The sequence below is a fragment of the Pelodiscus sinensis genome, chromosome 17, assembly GCF_049634645.1.
Source record: "Pelodiscus sinensis isolate JC-2024 chromosome 17, ASM4963464v1, whole genome shotgun sequence".
Taxonomy (NCBI): domain Eukaryota; kingdom Metazoa; phylum Chordata; order Testudines; family Trionychidae; genus Pelodiscus; species Pelodiscus sinensis.
In genome coordinates, this window is record NC_134727.1 from 13,255,130 (window position 1) to 13,276,754 (window position 21,625).

Sequence of the window (21,625 nt, forward strand, 5' to 3'; positions counted from 1 at the left end):
GGGGCAGATGACCGTTTTGCGGGGCCCCGGGCAGCATAATTTCGCAGGGCCCCCCTTTGCCACGGCGCATGCGCGGGGCTTTTTGAAGCGCGGAGCCCGGTGCGGCCACCCCGTTCGCCCTGCCCTATATCCGTCCCTGCACCCACCTAAATTCCTTCCTGACCCTCAAAATTAAGCAGATTATGTCCCACAACATGAGATTAGATATACTATTTACGTAGACTGGACATAAATTCAGTGATTGACTAACATTTCAAAAACATTATTTTTAAATGAGACTTAATGATCATCCCAACAAAATTAATGAAACTGGAAGAAGAATGTCACCTAATCCCAATAGTTGTCTGGACTTATTGAATAACGTAATTTCCTTGTCCAGAAGAATTAGAGAAGGAGTTAATTTATGTCCCAATTCTGTTCTCACCTAACATTTTAGTAATCATGTAAGTTGCAAGTCTTTTTTCCATCTTGCCAATTATTTAATTTCATATCATAATAATGATAAAACAACTCACAATTATGTAAACTTCAGCTAGGTGTTGGATGCTGTCTATCTTATTTGTATAAGGGTTTTACTGTGCTGTATTTCCCACAAAAACAAAGGATATTAATTGTTTTTATTGCTGATTAACCTGTTTGGGGCTGAACGAAGTAGCAGGCATATTTGGAAAATATGTTACTCCACAATAACCCAAAATAGACTATGGTGCATGTTATGATACTGCATTTAGTTGAACTAATGTTTTGTACAGGTTTCTGTGCCATCACACAATGATGCTTTGGTAATAGTAAAGATAATGTAAAGTAAAGTAAAATATAATGATAATATAATTTGCATTTCTAGTAACAGAACTTTTAATTGACAGTAGGGAGATTGCATTGCTATCACAGATTTTTTTCAAGTGAAAGCTGGACATTTACATCAAATCACATATTCACAAGTTATCTTGACAAATGAAAAAAATTTCATATACTAAATCACTGCTACAGTTTATAAACACTGTATTGGGTATTAGTAAAAATATGCAGACATCTGAAAGATACTAAGGACAATATCTTGAATTTTATTCAATATCTTGAATATTATTGGAACCTAATGATGTTGTGGTTTTTGATCCTACAAGGAATTTATAAGATCTTATTCCACTTATGACTAATGAGCTTTTGTTGCTGTTATATAGTAAATCCTGCTATGCTGCAGTTTGTGTTTTTACTAATTGTGCTAAAAGAGTGCTATAAATCTATATATAGAATAATAGTATCATAGAATCATAGGGTTGGAACAGGCCTCAGGAGGTCATTGAGTCAAACCCCCTGCTTAAAGCAGGACTAATCCCAACTAAATCATCCCAGCCAGGGCTTTGTCATGATGGTACTTAAAAACCTGTAGGGATAGAGATTCCACCACCACCCAAGGTAGGCCATTCCATTGTTTCATCACACTCCTAAGTGAAATAATTTTTCATAATATCCAACCTTGATCTACCTCACTACAACTTGAGACCATTGCTCCTCGGTCTATCATCTGTCATCACAAAAAACAGCCTCTCTCCAGCCTCTCTGGAACTCCCTTTAAGGCAGTTGAAGAATGCTATCAAATTCCTCCTCACTCTTCTCTTCTACAGACTAAGCAAGCCCAAATCTCTCAGCCTCTCCTCATAAATCATGTGCTTCAGTCCCCTACTCATTTTCTGTACTGAGCTTCTCTGTGTGAATGCATGTATGAATATTCTCACATAAAATATTCAGAGACATTTTTTTCACAGTGAAGTTAGGAAATTAAAAAATAGAATTTAAGAATTGGTTCAAACATATGTAAAAATACACACGTAATCAGCAAAATAATTATATTCTAAAAAGAAGACTATTAAAATGTTTACATTCTTAAAGAAGTGTCAGAAGGCTTAAAAGAGCTGCATAAAAAATGGAGTATAATATCAGAGAGGTGTTAGTCTGTTTCAGTAAAAGAATGAGAAGTCCTGTGGCATGTTAAAGACTAGCTAATTTATTTGAGCATAAGTTTTTGTGTGCTGCAGAGCTAGCCAGATACCCAGAAGTCACCTACTACAGGACCGACCCAACAGAGAAAAGAACAGAACGGAATGACACTAGCAATTATCTACAGCTCCCAGGTAAAACCACTCCAGCGCATCCTCAAGGATCTACAATTCATCCTAGTTGATAATCTCTCACCCTTAAAGACCTTGGTAGGCAGGCCATTCCTTTCCTACAGACAGCCCCCCACTACACACTACACAACAGGAACACTAACCTAGGAAAAAATCCCTGCAAGAAACTGTGTTGCCAACTCTGTCCACATATCTATCTTAGTGATATCATAGGAACTAACCACATCAGTCACTCTATTGGAGCTCATTCATCTGCATATCTACTAATATGATGTGCTGGCAATGTCTCTCTGCCATGTACATTGGTCAAACCGGGCTAGTCTCTATGCAAAAGAATAAATGGACACAAATCAGATATCAAGAATGGTAACATTCAAAAACAAGTCAGAGAACACTTTGATCTTCCTTGACATTCATAACAGACCTGAAAATTGCCATACTTTATTTTAAAAAACCTTCAAAAACAGACTGCAGCGTGTAATTCAGAGCTCAAATTCATATGAATGTTGACACCATCAGACTGGGTTTGAAAGGGTCTTGGGATTATTAAAAATGATAATTTTCATCCTTTTGGTATTCTCACTTTCTTATCAACTATTGGCAGTGGGCCACATCCATCCTGATTGAATTAGCCTTCTTAGCACTAGTCTTCCCCATAGTAATGTAACACTCCCATCTTTGTATGTATGTATAAATCCCTGCCAAACTGAAACTTCCACATCAGGCATACAAAGAAGTGGGCTGCAGCCCACAAAAACTTATGGCAAAGTAAATTTGTTACTCTTTAATGTGTCATAGGACTTTAATGTCCCAGCCTGATATTGAGCCATTGGTCACTTCCCATTGAGCCTGACAATCTAGCCAGCTTTCTATCCACTTTACTTTCCATGTATCCAACCTGTACTTCCTTAACTTGCTGGCAAAAATATTGTGGGAGACTATATCAAAAGCTTTGCTGAATCGAGGTACATCACATCCACCACCTTCCCCATATCCACAAAGCCAGTTACCTAGTTATAGAAGGCAATCAGGTTGGACAGGTACCCAGAAGTCACCTACTACAGGACCGACCGACATGGACTTGGTGAATCCATGCTGACTATTCCTGATCACTTTCCTTTCTTCCAAGTGCTTCAGAATGGATTCCTTGATAATCCCCTCCATGATCTTTCCAGGGACTGAGGTTAGGCTGACCTATCTTTATGTCTCTAGATTGTCCTTCTTCCCTTTTTTAAAGATGGGCACTACATTTGTCTTTTTCCAGTTGTCTGGGACCCTCTCCAATCGTCATGAGTTTTCACAGATAATGGCCAATGGCTCTGCAATCACATCAGACAACTTCCTCAGCGTCCTCAGATGCATTAGACCTAGCCCCATGGATCTGTGCATGTCCAACTTTTCTTTGTTAACATTAAAATGCAGTGTTTTTGCTGTGACTAATCTCTACATGTTTTTTGGAACCCCCTACTTTGTCATGCTCTTGCACTATGTTGAGAGGAAAAATTGCTGCAGAAATGAGGTTTGTTGGATTTATGCACTTCCACTCCTGCCAGAAGCATTCTCAACTGTATAGTTATTACTTGAACAACACAGAATGAGCTGGAGCATATTGGAGAAATCTCACTCCCCTTCTTCTGTAATCCTCTAGGAGTGAGCAGGAGTGGGTCTGGGCATGGCATCAAGGCAGGCAGGAGCTTAAGCCATGGTTTACTGGTGATGAGCAAATGAAGGTTTACTGCAGAGGCATCAGTTGTTTCTCCTGTTTCATCCAGGTTGCCATGTGAGATATCAGTCTTCTCCAAATCACACAGAGGGAGCTGATTCTGACAGAATGTTGCCAGAAACCTGAACCTTATGCTGCAAATCTTTGTGCTGCAATAATGCCAGACCACTTACTGGCAGGCCTCCACAGAGACTCTGTGAGATGGATTAAAGTATTCCTCTATGAGAGCTTTATGTAGATGAGCTGGAAGGATTCCCACTCTGTCTCCAGACTCATTAACAAGCTGTTTGGGGGATGCACAAATCACAGCCAATTGCCTTACTTTAAGTAAGATTAAAAAAACGTGAGCTCACCAGAAGTGCCCTCCCCAGGATCAGTGTCCAACGGTGAGATGTCCTGGGAGGAGGGGATTGAAACCAAATTATACAAAATTTGTGGCTGTCAGTAACATCTGTTGCTCCACTCATCTGTTGACCATCCTCCTCCTCCTCTTTCTCATTCATGCTGTCCTCCACAGTGCTGTCCAAGGTTGCTTGAGGAGTGTCTTGGGAAGAATGCATGGACTGCCTAGGGAAGCTGGTTGAGTCCCCCCAAGGATTGTGTGCAGCTGCTTATTGAAGTGGCATGTTTGCAGTGATGCTTCAGACTGTCCATTTGCCTGCTTTGTCTTTTCATATAACTGCCTCAGCTCCTTTATTTTCACTCAGCACTGCTGGTGTTCCTGGCATATCCTTTCTCCTTAATGCCCTTTGCAATCTTGGCATAGATATACACATTTCTTTTCATAGTACTGTGAGAACAGATTTCTATATCCACACAGCAGTGAGGCCCAGGATCTCCCGAATGCTACATATTGGTGCTCCTCTGTGACCCTGGGAACTCATGAAACTGATTGAACTCATCGTCAGCTGTGCTGCTCAAGTGTGCTGCTCACTTTGAGGTGTGCTCACCATGCTAGCCACACAGGAAATTAACGTTCAAATTTTCCCGGGACTTTTCTTGTTCATCTGGGGAGTAGTAGAGTTGAAACTCCTGGCCTGATTGGTCACCACCGAGCATTGTAGGACACATCACAGAGGCCAAGAATATTGACTTTTACAGCACTGTGTCTGCACTACCGTAAAGTCAACCATGCAAGACTGAATTTAGCATTGCTCATCGTGAAAAGCAGGAGTATTGAAATCAGATTTAATAGTCCTTAAAGTTGAAGAATGGACCTGATGATGTGAACACATTGTTTAGAAAATCGACCTAATGCAGCTAAATTTGACCTAATCTCACAGTGTAGAACAGACCTCAGAGACCCTTCCATTCATCCCTGCCTGAATCCTATTCAGAGAGAAGTGATTAAGAATTTGTATCACTAATTTCTGTAGCTGCCCTGGGCTATAAGGTCATTTGAAGATCTAGCAGATAAGATCAACCCACAGATTTATTAAAGCTGGGATTTTCATTGGGCCACAAGATCATTTGAGGAGCTAGCAAGTTGAGATCAACCCACAGAGTTATTAAAGTTGGGAGTTTCAAGTGGGACAAGAACCATGGGAAAAACTCCCTTTGAATAAATTATCTTTGAAAATCCAAGCCAAAAGCTGTATTAGTCATTTTACTGTAGAACTTCTCTAACATAATTCCATCTACTAGAAAAGCAATTTTAAAATTATCTGTGATGGAGAATCCACCATAGCCCTTGAAAAATTGTTTCAATAGTCAATTATACGCACAGTTAAAAAATTGTACCTCATTTTCAGCCAGTCTGAATTAGTCTAGCTTTAACTTCTAGCAATTGGGTAATGTTAGCTTTTTTTCTCTGTTAGACTAAAGAATGCCTTATTAATACCCCATATTGCTACTTTACAGACTGTAATCAGGTCACCCTTAACCTTATGTTTCTTAATCTATATTAAATAAGCTTCTTGAGTCTGTTGGTATAAGGCATGTTCAAAAGCTTCAGAGAGGTAGCCGAGTTAGTCTGTAATTGGAAAAACCAAAAAATAATGAATAGTCTAGCAGCACCTTAAAGACATGTAGATGGTATCATGAGCTTTCTTGGGCACAACCCATTTGTTCAGCTGAATGGATTATTAAAAGTCCAGTTCCAAAATAAATAGGGGATGGGGAAAGGAAGAAGGAAGGGGAAAAATAGCATATTAGAGTGTTCATGTTACATGAAGTTGATAGAAAAGATACAAATTGTTCTTAAGTACCCATTGTTTGGTTGGCTAAGTCATTAGGATGTGGAAGGTAATGTGCTAGCCAGGTAATGTCTTTATTCATACCTTTGTGATGGGTCCCAAACTTGTAAATGAAGTTAAGTTCCAATGCTTTCCCGTGTATTTGGCTTGTGGAATTTTCCTGAAACAACACAGTGACTTTGAGATCCATTAATGAGTGCCTAGGCAGGTTAAAGCATTCTCCAACAGGTTTTTGTGTGTTGCCTTTTCGGATATCTGATTTGTGTCTGTTAATTCTTTCCTATAAAGCCTCTCCAGTTTGGCCAATATACATGGCAGAGGGGCATTGCTGGCTTTTGATGGCATAGATAACATTAGTGGCTGTACAGTTAAATGAGCCTCTGATGTAATGGCTGATGTGGTTGGGTCCAGTGATGAGATCGCTTGTGTAGATGTGTGGACAGAGCTGGCACCAGGGCTGATTGCAGGGATGGTTCCTGGATGATTATGATGGAGGTGTGCTGCATGGTTACTGAAGAGAATTTATTTCATGATGCCATCTACATGTTTTGTTAGTCTTTAAGATGTTGCTAGACCATTCATTGCTTTTTTAGGTATAAGGCATGTTTTCTAATCCTTTCTTCATGTGGTTCTTCTTTGAACTTTCTCCAATTTATCAATATCCTTCACCAGTGTTGAATACTGAAGTAAAATAGTCTCTCTACGCCAACATGAGAGTCTTCTGTTTATGTATCCCAGGATCATGTTAGCTCTTTAGGCCCTGGCATCATGGTAAAAGCTCATATTCAGCTGATTATCCACCATGATCTCTAAATCCTATTCAGAATTACTGCTTTCCAGATCTGTGCCTTGGCTGGGGGAGAGCAGGTGAGCTGGCCCAGCAGGACAGGATGGTGAGAAGTCCCAGAGAACAAGGAGGAGGGTGTCAGTGGCTTTGTCAGCACTCTGGGAAGCACCCCCAAGGGGTCCTCTGTGACCTCACCCTGTCACACCTACAATCCAATCCCCTAGCCCAGGTCATAACTCTCTCCTTCACCCAAACTCCCTCTCAGACCCCACATCCTCTCCTGCAACCCAATCCGTTCCTGGAGCGCTTTTCTACACCTAACCTCGATCCCAGACCCTGTATCCCCTCTATAAAAAAGTGAAGCTCCTGACCACTTACCAAAATCTTGGAGTGGCCCCCGCCCCAAAAAAAATTATTGCCCAACCCTGGCCTACAGTCTTGTTCCTAGATGTATACATTTACATTTAGCAATATTAAGATATATGTAAGATAAACCTTTTGAATATTACTTTTCAGTTTTATATAAACAAAAATAGTTTAAGATGTTCAGATCTAAAGCCAGATTATCATCAAATTATTTTTTAATTTTGCATTGTTGTTCATAAATTTAGACCTTATAAAATAGTCTGTTGCATTATTTTCAAAGTGAAGCACATTTCTTATCCACTTCTACCATGTCACATATTAAAGTTAAAGTAAGAGTGCTTTACTATATGTAGAATATGACCCTGGCAAATTTTTGTTTTGTTTCACTTACCAAATACAGTTCTTGCTGGAACAGATTCTCTGTTAAGCCAGAAGGAAACCTGGGACAGTATCACTGTCATGATGCATGGCAGATATGTCTGAATGACAAAGTAACCTATCTTTCTCTTCAAATGGAAGTGGGTAGTCATAACAACATACTCCCCTAGAAACCAATAAAAATAAAACACAATGAGAGCCTTTGCCAAATGCATAGATTAAAATCTTGTGTCTGAGTTTGTGCATCAGTAATAATTTCTTTATAATTTTTATCCACTGTTATTACAAATTTTGTTTGAGACAAGTTTTGTTTAGCCTGAAGAAATTTTTAAATAATGAATTGAGGGTGTATAGGCCTTTCATCTCAAATTCAGCTACTTTGGGCAGCGAATAAAATTTAATGTCAAAGTAAGTGATTTAGTGTCCTTTGTGTAAAAATGGTTATGGTGGTTTTGCAACGTCCAAAATTTAAATGAAACCCGAAGACTGATGTTTTTCATTCATATCAGGCTTAGGACACAAGGATTAGTTATGTTTGTATTGCCATTACTTGTGTTCTGCCTGTTCTGAAAATAGAAGGCCACTTTCTACTTCTATTAATTTAGTACCTTTCAATAGTAATACTTTCCCTTAATGTAATTGGCTGATCAGTGAATTATGACAGAGTTCTGTCCATAACTAGCTTTTCTGAATATTGCAAAACCATACAGAAACAACATTTCTGTGGAATTTGTCACTATACAAAAAGGTTTATAAAAGCTTAGAAAAGATACATGTGGCTTTAAAACTGAATGAAACCCTCTTCCTAAACAGAAGGTGATGCATGAAATCACTGTGATTCTCTTTTAAAATATAAACAACTGGCAATAGAACTGGTAAAGGAAAATCCTAAACTGAATTGAAAAACTGTGTCTAAACATTAACTGCTTGCCCTTTTCCTCTAATTCAGATTCCAGAAGATCATTCATAGGAACATTCTTGTCCACATATAATAACCCCGAGGAAAGCTTATAAATAGCTTTATTTGATGTTTGAATACATAATAAAAGACAGTGGCGGTGGGGAAGGGTGGGGGGGAGAGAGTAAGAGCATTAGATATGAATTCAGAGGTAGAGGAAAGGGTATATGAAGAGAAAGACATCTCTAAAATAAGACTGGCAGGAGCATTTTCAAGTGAAAACTAAGTAAGATGATTGATGTGATCAAACCCCTTCTTTTTTTATCATCCATTTATCTTGGGTTTTTTGTTTTGTTTTGTTTTGTTTTTTCGGCCTGTCTCTTTTTTTTTAGCTAGCAAAGCCAGCAAAGAAGAATTAATCTAAAATATGACAGCAGGAGTTATTTTAATAAAATCAAATATAGAAAAATCAGAATGGTATGTAAGCATTAATTCATTGTGTGTGGAGTTCAAGCTAAGAAGGTCAAAGAGTTAACACATCATACTACTCTGAATACTTATTTGACTGCTTAAATTATCAACGTATTTTTGACCTGTGAAAAATGATAACACGATTCAAAGGAGATAGGAAATTTTAAAAGTCTGAGATTAATAATGGCTTGGTTAATACTGCAGTTGCTTTGAGCTAGTCAAAGGTAACACTACACAGCACTTATTTTGAAATAAATCACTATTCCAAAATGTCCCTTACTCTTCATGGAATAAGTTTTACAAGGACGTCGGAATAGCGAGCCTGTGATTTTTCAAAATAATGGGCACGCTCAAAAGACGCAGAATAGCTCTGGTATCCCAAAATAGTGGTACAGTGTAGACATAGCCTAAGTGACATATTGCAGATGACCACACAAACTGGCAATAATGCCTGCTATTAAGTTACAAAATAAAATCCTTTTAATTAATTCTGAATGAATCTAAAATACTAACCGATTGTAATCAATTATTAAAAGACAGCCTCTTTGAGAGTGGTTGATTTAATGGTGGGAAGTGTACTGCTCTTTTGCTACTCTCTGAACATCTGACTTCTTGAACATTTCAGACTTTTTTTTTTAACTGAAATGCATAGGGGCATCCACTACCCCTACTGTTCATTGAGCTTATCAGCCATTCCCATATAATTCTGTTTTCAGAAGTCTATAATTCAGGTCAAGTCTATAACCTCTAGTCCAAAAGTTTTATAGGAAAAGTACTGCTCATAAGTTATCAAAATATATTTGACCAGTTTTAACTCCTCATTCAGAAAAAGCATTTAAAACATATTTAGTCATGTGCTTAAATCCCATTGATTTAAAATATGTCTAACAGACTGTTCATATGGTAAGCAATCTCCATATCATATTGTTTTATTTAATTTTCAACATGTTTTAAAAAACTCTGCTTTGAAACTTTGGGAGTCATTTTGATAATTAACATCTATTTGGTAAATAGGCCCTTTTTCATTTATTTACAATAATGGGGTGAAAACAATCTTAAATAGAGTTGTGATTGAACCAGACCATCATAGCTGAATACTTCCAGACTCTGAGATTTCATGTTGTATTCAAAATTTTGCTGCTGGATGCTTTTTCAAAAATGGGCCAAAACAAAACTCTAAATCCAAGTGCAGGGAGTGGTCTGATCCAATTCTAAACTCAAACTTTATTTATGAGGTCTAACTCTTATGTTCTTATGTTCTAACTCCAGCAATTAAAGTTCAAATATTTGTGAGGTATAAATCAAAATAGTTCTATTGGGGAACATGACATTGTAGTCAATAGCAGCAATTTCAGTACTTTTACCTTGTTTTCTGTGTTTACTTTTTTAAATGGTCTTTGGCTTTAAAAATAGAACATAAAGCTAGGTGTGTGCTGTAATACAAAGGGATGGGTGGTTAGAGTTAAAGACAAAGTATTAGCCATAATTTTATATTTCCTTATAATTGTACGTAGAAATCAGCCAGTTTCTGGTCTTTAAACCACATTAGTTTTCATTTAATATTTCTACAGTATAACTAACTAGAAAGAAAAGCTTATTTAGAAAAGAATCCTCTCAGCAAATGCATAGAGCATAAAGAAATAACAATATATCTGTTAGTGAGCACAAATATTGCTGATTTTTGCTGCAAACCAATATTTTCAGTGTCAAAATAATTTCCATATAAATAGAAATTTGTCAGAGTCTGTTAAGCACCTGGTTTTCTTTTCACAAAACCTTCCAGAAAATTAAAGACATTTTAAAGACTTGCTACATCAAAAAGTAATGTGTGGATTGTTGGGGAGTGACAATAGATTCATGTGCATCTCAAAAATTAAAAAGGGTTCAGTGACTCCATTGTCATTAAACAGTCATTAAACCAGTAGTAGCATTATTAGTTATTTATAAATAACATTTCCTAAACCAATGTTGTAGTGACAGCTTCATGCAAGGCAAAAGATATGTGTACGGCAGATTCTTTCTTTGACACCATACAATATTCATAACACCAACAGGATATTTTAGTCATACAATGTGTGACGTATAGAAACCCCTTACTGTAAACAGTTTGGAAGTAACCACATCCACAGATCTGAATATTAGGGCACAATGTAGTGTTTATGAGGCAGGAAAGAAGAAGAAGAATCAGGTGTACTGCTCCACTAAATAAATTCTATACCTCATAGAATATTTGTATCACCCCAACTTCCAATATAACTTGAAAAGTAGGAGGGAAAAAAGGCAGTCATCTGTTTATGGAATTTTTGGCAAATCTATACCTCATGAATGCATATAAAAAAAACCTCTGCAAGATTTTGGAAGCTTCTTCAAAACATCTCAATAACCCCATGGCAACCAAATGCATCTTTTGTCTAACAGTGGTTCTGGAAAGTGCAAATAGACATTATATATAGGAGTATCACCAAGAGACATCAGACTTTGTGTTAATAGAGCATTAATCTCATATAACTTTAAAAGTGGTAAGACTGTTCATACTTCTTATTAAACTTATTTTACATGATGATATTGGAGCCTTTTGAAGGGCAGGGAATATGCAGAGGGATTTTGTGTGTCTTTCCATAATGAGAGGAACAATTACTGCAATAACTCCCAAGTTTATATTTCCCATAACTGACAGAGTAGAAAGCAAAAATCAGTCTTTGATTATTAACTGTTTTTGAGCTTGTGAAGGGGCAGACAAGCCCCGCATTGAAGGGCAAAGGGCAGCCCAGGCCCAGCTGGCGGAAGAGGCCCTTCCCATCCAGCCCTGCTGGGCATGCTCCCAGCAAAGCCCAGGTATAAGAGAGCAGAAAGCCCTGCATCTGAGAGGGCAGCAGGAGGGTAGAAGGGAGCAGGCAACAACCCCAGTGTTTCTGCAGCAGCTGAAGCCAGAGACAGAGCCTGCAGTGGACTCTGGGAGTAAAGCCAGCAGCTACCCCTGCCTGAGACCGGAGCACCTGCAAGCCCAGCAGCAGCCCCGGCAAGTACCGACTCCGAGACAAGCAGACCTCAGGGGTGCCAGGGCGCGGTAGGAAGCAGCCCAGGGCAAGGGATTGCTAGAGCAGCTTGGCGTGTAGTGGACCGATTCCCCGCCGAGCAGGCAGGAGCAATTGTCTCTGCCTAAGGGCTCTAGGCTGGGACCTGGAGGAGAGGGTGGGCCTGGATCCCCCTACCACCCATTTTCCAACCCTGGACAGAAGGATCCCTGGCCCAGGAAAGGCTTCTACTGGCGGCTAGGCCTCAAAAGCCATATTTACCCTGATAATGGGGCATTGATTTTGAAGACTAGGAGGCAAGGGCCGTATTTACTCTAGGGGAGTGGCGCACCCCGCGATGGGGGGGGGGGGGGGGCGCACCCTGCAGCAGAGCTACAGTAGTATTTTGCTTAGGGCAAACACCATGGAGTAGAAGGCTCACTTACACATCTATGTGAAACAGTAACTTAGTGAATGACAGATCTGTTTCCTCCATAAATGCATTCATTTATCCGGTACTAACTTAAGAGGATTCTGTTGTATATGCAACTTTGGTGCAAAAAAGATTAGCTAACAGGCTTAACTTTAGGATTTAATAACTGTTGTTCCTAGTCTTTTCTAGTTTTCCTGCTTCTGTTCAGTAACATGTCTTTGTTACAGAAAGTACCCATTGTACAGAATTTAGCTATTTAGGCTTGTGTAGAAGGAAGTAAGAAAAAACATATAGAATGTTAATAAAATATAATTCAGTTCCCTGTAAGAATGCTCCAAAATGGTGATGGTAGTGACATTACACATTTTAGGTCTGTCTTCAGTAGTTTAAAGATTTATTATCTGTTTTCATAAGCAATTATAAAATAACTATCTCCTTCATATTGAATTATCATGTACTATGTCAAATATTAACTACATGATTTAAGTATCTTTCCAAGTTCTCGACTCTGTAAGTACCCTCTTACCTTCAACTGGTCAGAGGAAAAAGACATTTTGTTCAGAATAATTTATAAGGGGGGAAACTGATTCAATTAGGTTTTTCTATACCAGAGATTTTAGTCAGTGGAACTGCACTTCAACAGACACTCAGCATAGCCTCTTAAGATGTACTACCTTTCCTCAGCTCTTCTGCCCTAGCAGCCTTCCTCAGCTTATGCTACATTGACAACACCTTCATCATATGGACCCATGGGAAAGAGATCATTGAAGAATTCCACAGGGATTTCAACAACTTCCACCCCAGAATCTACCTTAGCTGGTATCAGTCCACACAAGATATCCACTTCCTTGACAATACAGTACAATTAAATGATGGACACATTACTACCACCCTATACTGGAAACTGACTGAATGTTATTCTTATCTACATGCCCCTAGCTTCCATTCAGAACACATCACATGATCCAGTGTTTACAGCCAGCCCCTAAGATATAACTGGATTTGATCCAATCCCACAGACAGAGACAAACACCTACAGGGTCTTTTTCAGGAATTTAAAAAACTTAAACACCCGCCTGGGGAAGTGAAAAAAACAGATTGACAGAGCCAGGTGAGTACCCAGGAATCTGTTCCTTCAAGACAGACCCAACAAAGAAAATAACAGAACACCACTAGCCCCTTACACCTACAGGCCCAAGCTCATACCGCATCATTGGCTATCTACAACTTCTCCTGGAAAATGATCCCTTACTCTCAGAGGTCTTGGGAAACAGGCCAATCCTCACCTACAGACAACCCCCTTGTCAGCAGCCACATATCACCCACATACTCTCAGGAACCTACACCTGCAATAAACCTCATTATCAACTCTGTCCACACAGCTATACTAGCGACACCATTACCAGATCTAACCACATCAGAGACTAATACAACTGCATATCCTCTAATGTGATATATGCCATCAAATGCCAGCAATGCCACTCTGCCATGTATATTGGTCAAACTGAACAATCTCTACAACAAAGGATTAATGGACACAAATCAGATGTTTGAAATGGTATCACACACAAACCTGTAGGGGAACATTTTAACCTGACCAGACACTCATTAATGGACTTTAAAGTAGCCATTCTTCTACAAAGGAATTTCACAAGCCAACTACAGAGAGAGAGAGAGAGAGAGAGAGCAGAATTGATCTTCATATGCAACTGCAACATTGTCTCACTTGATCTGAACAAAGACTTGAACTTATTAACATATTATAATGCCAGCTTTCCTTACATTCAACATGCTATGGGCCACTTCCAGCCCACTCAGTTAGCTTCATTAGCAATTGACTGGTAATACTCCTTTCTTAGTCTGAGGGTCCCCCCTTTTTTTTCTCCACTCTAGATCATCTCATCTGAAGAAGTGGGTTTTGCCCACGAAAGCTCATGATGCTGTATGTATATTTTTGTTAGTCTTTAAGGGGTCACAGGCCTATTTGTTTTTTTTTAAAAGTTGTTTTTAAAGTTACAGACTAACATGACTACCCCTCTGAGACTTTTTATACACTGTAAATTGATTTTACCCATCTACACTAGGGATTTGCACAGATGCAGTTTCCCCAGTTCTGAGAAATTCTGCTGCACTGATCCTGACTCCAGCAAAATCTTGCAGCTCCCATTGGCCAGTTTCCATCCAATAGGGATTGAGAAATTTTGCTGGGCGAGGGGGAATGTGTGAAGTCTTCCCCTTCTCATCCACAGCACAGAGAGCCATAGTGAGTAGCTAGCTACAGAGGTGGGTGGACCGGATTAAAAGAGCTGGTAGACTGGATCTGTCCCTGCTATAGAAGAAGCCTAAATATCTATATCTCAGTACTTCTTTAATTTTGTTTTACTTTCCTTATGTCATAATTCTGGTCTTTTGCAGAGAAGCATTGTTCTTTTCTGATATTTTTGGTTTACTGTAGTCATTTTCAGAGCCTACAGGCTCAAAGCCAGAGATCTTTAATAATTTTCTACTTAGTGAGATTTTTTTTCCTTTCAGTGACAGTTTTGTTAAGTAAAATGTGAGCTTTCAGTCATTCTCTATTATGTCTGCACTGTCTATAAAATGGAGAGAGCTTATATTCATCTATGGCTCCATCCCTCCTTCACTGGTACCCTGCAGAGAGCCCTCCACAGATATGAATGCAGGGAGGAGGTGAGCCAAAGACAAAAGTGGGGTTTAGGAAGAGCATAATTCATTCATTAAGTCCTGGAGGGAATTTATACAATAGGTCATGCTGCACAGTGGAAACCCTTTTTGTGGGTGATCACAGGAAGAGCCACATTGTAGAGCATCCCCAAACTGCAAGACCCTGTTGGAATCTGTACTGTCTGGGTTCTTAAGGGGTGTAAGATATCCAAAGTAAGACTTGAGGCATAGGACTTCCTCACAAATATCCCTGGACTCTGGTCATTCCCAAGGTCGATAGGAATTAGGCAGAATTTTTTGCTTTGTCCATTGCTGGACGGGGTGGGAGAAGGCAATCTGGCTTTCCTTCTTACCCATCTGCTAAATAGAGAAATTCAGATCAAACATCGTGGAACAGCAAAGTCTCTCAGAATTTTCCTCCCATAGCCTCCCATTGAGGTCATTTCTACAAGACAAGGATAGAGTAAAGACTGTAGAGGTGATATGTTTTGTTCATCACTTGTATTGGCTTTTAGCACAGGCATCTTGAGTGACATTCTGGCAAAGCTCATACTAATTTGAATCAGACTAGGATTTTGTTCCTTGTCTTTTTATTTGCATGTGAAGCACCATGTATATCTTCAATACTAAATAACAAATAACCATTTTTAATACATTCAAAATGGCTCTTTTAAATTTGTTTTGATATTTTATTGCAGACTTGAACTCCTCATATCTTCTGCTTAAGCTGTCTCATTCCTGATGCAACTGACAAAATAATTCTTAAGCAGTGATTTGAATTTTAAATTCTCTTTAGTTTTCTAGAGGGGACCTGCAAGTACCCTAGCAGATCCTCCCCTCCCCCCAAATATAGTTACTTGCTCGGTCTGTTTGTAAATTCCCCAAGCTGAGTAGTCACAGCACATCTGTATTAGAAGGCTCACTCTAAATGGACTCTTTTCTTTTTTTTTAATGTTCATTGATTTTACGAATGGCATTAAAAAAGCTCTCTGTTTATTCAGGTGTAAATGTACTAGTTTAGTTGAGCCACTGGTTCTGTCACTTTTAATATAACGTAACTAGTTCTCTTAATGGAGTGACTTTTTATAGTCCACTGACCATTCAATCTTGTCAACAGTGTAATATCTTGTTGATACCAAACTTTCAGTTTAACACTGCTTTTAAGACCTAGTCAAAATAAATAAATTAAAACTATTTAAAATGACTGCTGAGCAGTGGAAAAGCAACTTTTTTCATCCTGTCCAGAAACCTTAGTCATATGATACTGTGATAGTGAGTGAGCACTGTTTATACCTGGCAGCAAATAGTTTTGCATTAGAAATTAACAGAGCATATTTGTCTATGAGTAGCACCAAAAATAAAAATACTTTGAACTTATGTTTAATAATGCCTATTGGGGGATCTCTGAGTTTTGTAGATACAATAAAAAATTAGAACTGAAGCACAGAGAAATATGTGACTTCCCTAAACTTATACATAAACATCGATGACAGAGCTTAGACCTGAACCCAGATTTTTTTGATGCCTGATAAGGTTTCTTAACTAATGGCCTATTCTTTTCTATCATAAATTTCATGGGTGAACAAACAAATGTTGGTGGCTTTAATAGGATTTCTATATCACACATTTGGACTTCCCAATCAGCATTTAGGCTTGTAAAACATAATTTGTGTACCCTATCTGTTCGGGAGATCAAATATGAGATTTCAACAACCTAGGATATGTTTATATTTCAAATTTAATTTTTCTGTTACTAATATTAGGATTTCATTTTATGCCTACCTTATTGCAATTATTCAACTTGTGTTAATTCTCATGATATTTTAAAGTACAAACAAGTTTGCTTTCTGCCCTTATCTGGCAATATAGAATAGTGTATTTTATCTGCAATATAAACTCTATATACAGTGATTTATAATGAAAAATATTTTATTAGCAGGATATTATCCTTTCTCATTACTGCTTGTAATTTTTTCACATTCATAGCAGAAAAAGATAACAGCGAGAAGAATATTTCCTTTTTGATGTAATTACTAATATAATTAGATGCTGCATGTCACTATTGTAAACTTTGAATTGTAAAACATTTTAATCATCAGTTCAAATATGAAAATAGTTATGGTACCAGAACACACTGCCATTTTAGATTTCAATGCCCTCTTGTTTAGAATCACTTGACATTACAATCTATGTCTCTTTTACTTTCTTAGTTCTGTTATGGCATCTTATCAATACAAACTTTTCTCACCCCCAACAAGACAATGCTTTATTACATACCTGTACTAGACTGAACAATTCCAGAGTCCACAGTTTGTCCCAAAAGATCATATTGGTTCAATCGTGAGCCATCTTCTGCTACAACCACAGACCTTGCTGGTTCTCTTGTCCATTCATACACAACCTCTGCTCTGGTATAGGCATCTAATTTAAAAGAAAAATATTTCATTATCTAGCCTTTTACATTCTATTGCCTTTGAAATCTGAGAGGATGAAATCCACCTCTTCCCCATCCCATTCCTGACAATGAAAAGCCAGAATATATCATACTTTGTGCAGGAAACACCAAAGAGATAGAAGAGAGGACTTGAAATTTGCATCTCCTCATTCACGGGCATGCCAAGGACCACTTGAATTTTTGTAGCTTCCAAACTATGACGAAAATGGTAGTCACACTCTTCTGTACCTATACGCAATGTGAGTCCAAATAAACCTCAATGGCCTCCTCTTATGTCAACATGATTTGAACTTTAGCCTTGGCATGCATATCCCATCTGTAATCCACAACTCCCTCTTCACACTGTTTCATGAGGCTTAAGTGACAAAGAAGCCACACATTCATCTAAACCCAGATAGGCATCTGTTTCAGCTATCTGATCAGTTTCTATGTGGCAAGCTGAGGTGTGAATATATCTTGCACTAGCATGATGTGCACTGATTGTCCATATGGACTCTCCAGGAAATTGGAGTGATTTGATTTATGCTGCTTTGGAATTAGAGTACATCAGAGCACACTAAGGAACTTTTAATGCTTGGCAGTAGGTTTGGCATAGACAGTGCTTGGCAGACTAGATTTACATTCCAGCTTTCTATACGCTAACTGCTCACATAGACATGCCCTGAGACTTCCTGGGCATAGATTATTCTGAACTAGGCTGAATATATTTTTTTATACCTGTCCAGAAACCGTAGTCATATGACTAAGGTGCCAGTAGTGATTATCCTGGTTCAAACTTACTTATAACTTTACTTAACAAAAAAGAAAAAAGGCTTTGCATTTCCCATTCTCCAAAATGCAGTTTCAGTCTAGTATGTTACATAAATGCATCAGTGACATTACCCACATAGCATTGCATTGTATGGTCCAATAAAGTATTTGTGTCCTGTAATGGCTTGGTCACTAACAAAGAATCAAACAATTTGTGAATATTTTTTCTCTTTATGTTGTAAACGATTCATCCCATCATTTTTCCTGGCATGGTATTCGGCAATCTAAGGGTATGTCCACACTGCAAAGTTATTTTGAAATAACGGTAATTCCGTAATTTCAATATAATTTCAAAATAACAGATGGTTTATTCCAACTGCTGTAAACCTCATTCTACAAAGAATAATGCCTATTCTGAAATAGTTATTTCAAAATAAGGCAAGTGTAGACACTACACTTCTACTATTTCAAAATAGCCCCTTATCACTGCCATTCTAAGTTATTCCTCCAGAGGCTCTGAATCGAGATAGCACATCTACATTAGGTATGCCTTCCTTGGACAAATTTTGAGGCTTCCTTGCAGTGTAGATGTACTATTTTGAAATAAGCTATACTAGCATCCACACAACAATGGCATTATTTCAAAAGAAAATTGAAGTAATGGAGGGCTTTTTCCAACATTGGTAAACCTCATTCCACAAGGAATAACACTTCTTCTGAAAAAGCTCTTGGAAGAAGGTGTTGCTATGTCGAAATAGCTCCTCACCAGGGCCATTTTAAGTTATTCTTCCCCAGTAACTCCTGGGGCTCTAAATCAAGATAGCACGTCCACATTAGGGGAGCCTGCCTCAGACTAATTTTGAGGCTTCCCTGTAGTGCGGATACTCTATTTTGAAATAAGCTCTTCTGGAAGTGTACGTCTACACTAGCTCCCTAGTTTGAACTAGGGAGGCTAATGAGGACGACTGAAATTGCTAATGAAGTGCGGGATTTAAATATCCCGTGCTTGATTAGCATAGTCCCGTCCAGTGGCCGTTTTGGAAACTGACTAGCCTGAAGTAACTGCCCACATCTATACGCGGCAGAGAAGCGGGATTCCGAGATTAAACCACTTAGTTTGAATTAACTGTTAAACCTCAGTCCACGAGGAATAATAGTTAATTCAAACTAAGGGGTTTATCTTGGAATCTTGCTTCTCTACCGCATATAGACGCGGGCAGTTACTTCGGGCTAGTCAGTTTCCAAAATGGTGACCGGATTGGAATATGCTAATCAAGCACGGGATATTTAAATACCGTGCTTCATTAGCAATTTTAGTCACCCTCATTAGCCTCCCTAGTTCGAACTAGGGGGCTAGTGTAGATGTACGCAAAGATATCTTTTTTTTCCAAAAGAAGCTTGCAGTGTAGATGTACTCGTAGGGTGTGTCTAGACTACATGGCTCCGTCAACGGAGTCAGGTAAATTAGTTTATTTGGCATAGTCAAAATAATTTAAATAATCCCAGCTTCATTAAAATAAACATGGCCACCGCGCTGTGCTGACGATCAGCTGATCCAGCACAGTGCGGCAGTCTAGACGCGGATCTGTCGGCTGGGGAAGCCTTTACCGACCAATCCCTTATGCTTTGTGAAACGAGGTTTACATTCTATTAAATACTTTTTTCTCTTTAATTTGTTCATATCCCGTTCTCATTAGGTTCATGTCTTTTACATAAAAAACGTCAAGTTCTTAAAATATGTAAGTTTTATAAAACACAAGATAAATAAAAGTTATACAACCTAAATATGAATTTCATCACTGTATTTCAATCAAGCATTTAAAACTACTGTCATAGTAAACAAGGAACTCGTTGCTTTAATGAATAAAAGGTAAGAAATATTTTGAGCATATCACATTTATTGTAAGCAATTTGTAATGCTTCTTAACTACCTAGTTACTTACCTAGTTAACCTAATTGTTTTTCATACTATTGCACAGCGATAAACTACATGAGAGTTTTATGAATGTAAAAGCTTAACTTACCTGTTAAAATAACACACAGAAAAACTTTTAAATAAAACTAACATACAATGTGAGAATCTCCTTTACTTATTTGACGGCACCTAAAGCAATAAGTAACCTAAGGCTGAGGATACACTTCAAGCATGGCTTTCTGTTTGCCATGAGGACTTTTTTCTTCAGGCTGCCATGAGATTCTATTCTTAAGTAAAGGAGAAAGGTCTCTCTGAGGTGCTCTTCCAAATTTCACACAAGCCATTCAGTTGAAGCCATATATATCAAGATTCAAGGCTAGCCTTGCCTTGAGCAGACTGCCTCATCAGGTATTCACAATCACAACATCCAATATGTATAAGACTTTTAGTTGAGGAAGCCATGTTAATTCCAAGTCTCTGCTATGACTGAGAGATGTGGGTGACCTATAGAAAACACCAGCATTTTATTTGGAAAATCTGCAACAAAACATGGGAGACCTATCACTTCAGTAATGCCAACTCCTTTAGAATTGAGGCTCTTTCTCAACCTTTTTTTTATAAGCTTCAGAGAGGTAGCTGAGTTAGTCTGTAACAGAAAAAACTTAACTTAAAAAACAACAAATAGTCTAGTAGCACTTTAAAGAGTAACAAAACATGTAGATGGTATCATGAGCTTTCGTGGGCAGAAGTGGGTTTTGCCCTCAAAAGCTCATGATACCATTTACATGTTTTGTTACTTTTTAAAGTGCTACTAGACTACTGTTTCTTAAGTTTTTCCTTTTTTATAAAGTACCTTTTTTTTATAAAAATTATAAGTACCCCCAATGCACCAACCCTCCCCCAGACCCAGGCACCCCATCCCCCCATTCCAATACACCCACTCCTTCACCAGAGCCAGGTACCGCAGGTACAGGATGAGTAAGGTGGCTTTAAAGTGGTTGCTCCTGCCACCCGGCCTGGCTGCCTCTGCTTGATCACAGTTTGCCCAAGGAGGCAGCATGTGGCCTGCCAGGTGCTCCCAGCCAGTGCCGTAACTAGCTAATTTTGCACCTGAGGCAAGACTAGAAAATTGCACCCCTTCATGTTTATATATTCATAGTAGTTATTTAATAGAAAAAGGGAAATTACATAAATAGCAATAATTAATTTTAGTTCATTAAAACTTCTTTTGCAATAAACCACCATCACTGGCAAGCAGAGAAATACTTGCAGGGCAATTTCCAAATTTGGATAAGATTTGGCCAGATTATATTCATGAATTAACTGTAGAAGGTCCAAACTAGTCACAGATGAAACATTTGCAACAGAGCTGAATCTCTGACAAAATTTCTGAGACATTCAAAGCACTGTCATATTTAAAACTTAAATC

At 38.4% G+C, this 21,625-nt stretch overlaps 1 protein-coding gene across 2 annotated transcripts in view; it reads right to left on the bottom strand.

Moving 5' to 3' along the window:
- Positions 1-21,625, bottom strand: part of GABRA1 (gamma-aminobutyric acid type A receptor subunit alpha1) — a 79,087-nt gene that overhangs the window by 16,279 nt on the left and 41,183 nt on the right. For both annotated transcript variants that reach the window (XR_012896302.1, XM_006111191.4), the window contains exons 7-8: positions 17,354-17,497; positions 7,592-7,744 (exon numbers count right to left, since the gene is read on the bottom strand). Coding sequence is in view for 1 of the 2 variants with exons in the window: in XM_006111191.4 (XP_006111253.1) it covers positions 7,592-7,744; positions 17,354-17,497 (297 nt within the window). In the remaining variant the exon portion in view is untranslated. The remainder of the gene's footprint in view (positions 1-7,591; positions 7,745-17,353; positions 17,498-21,625) is intronic.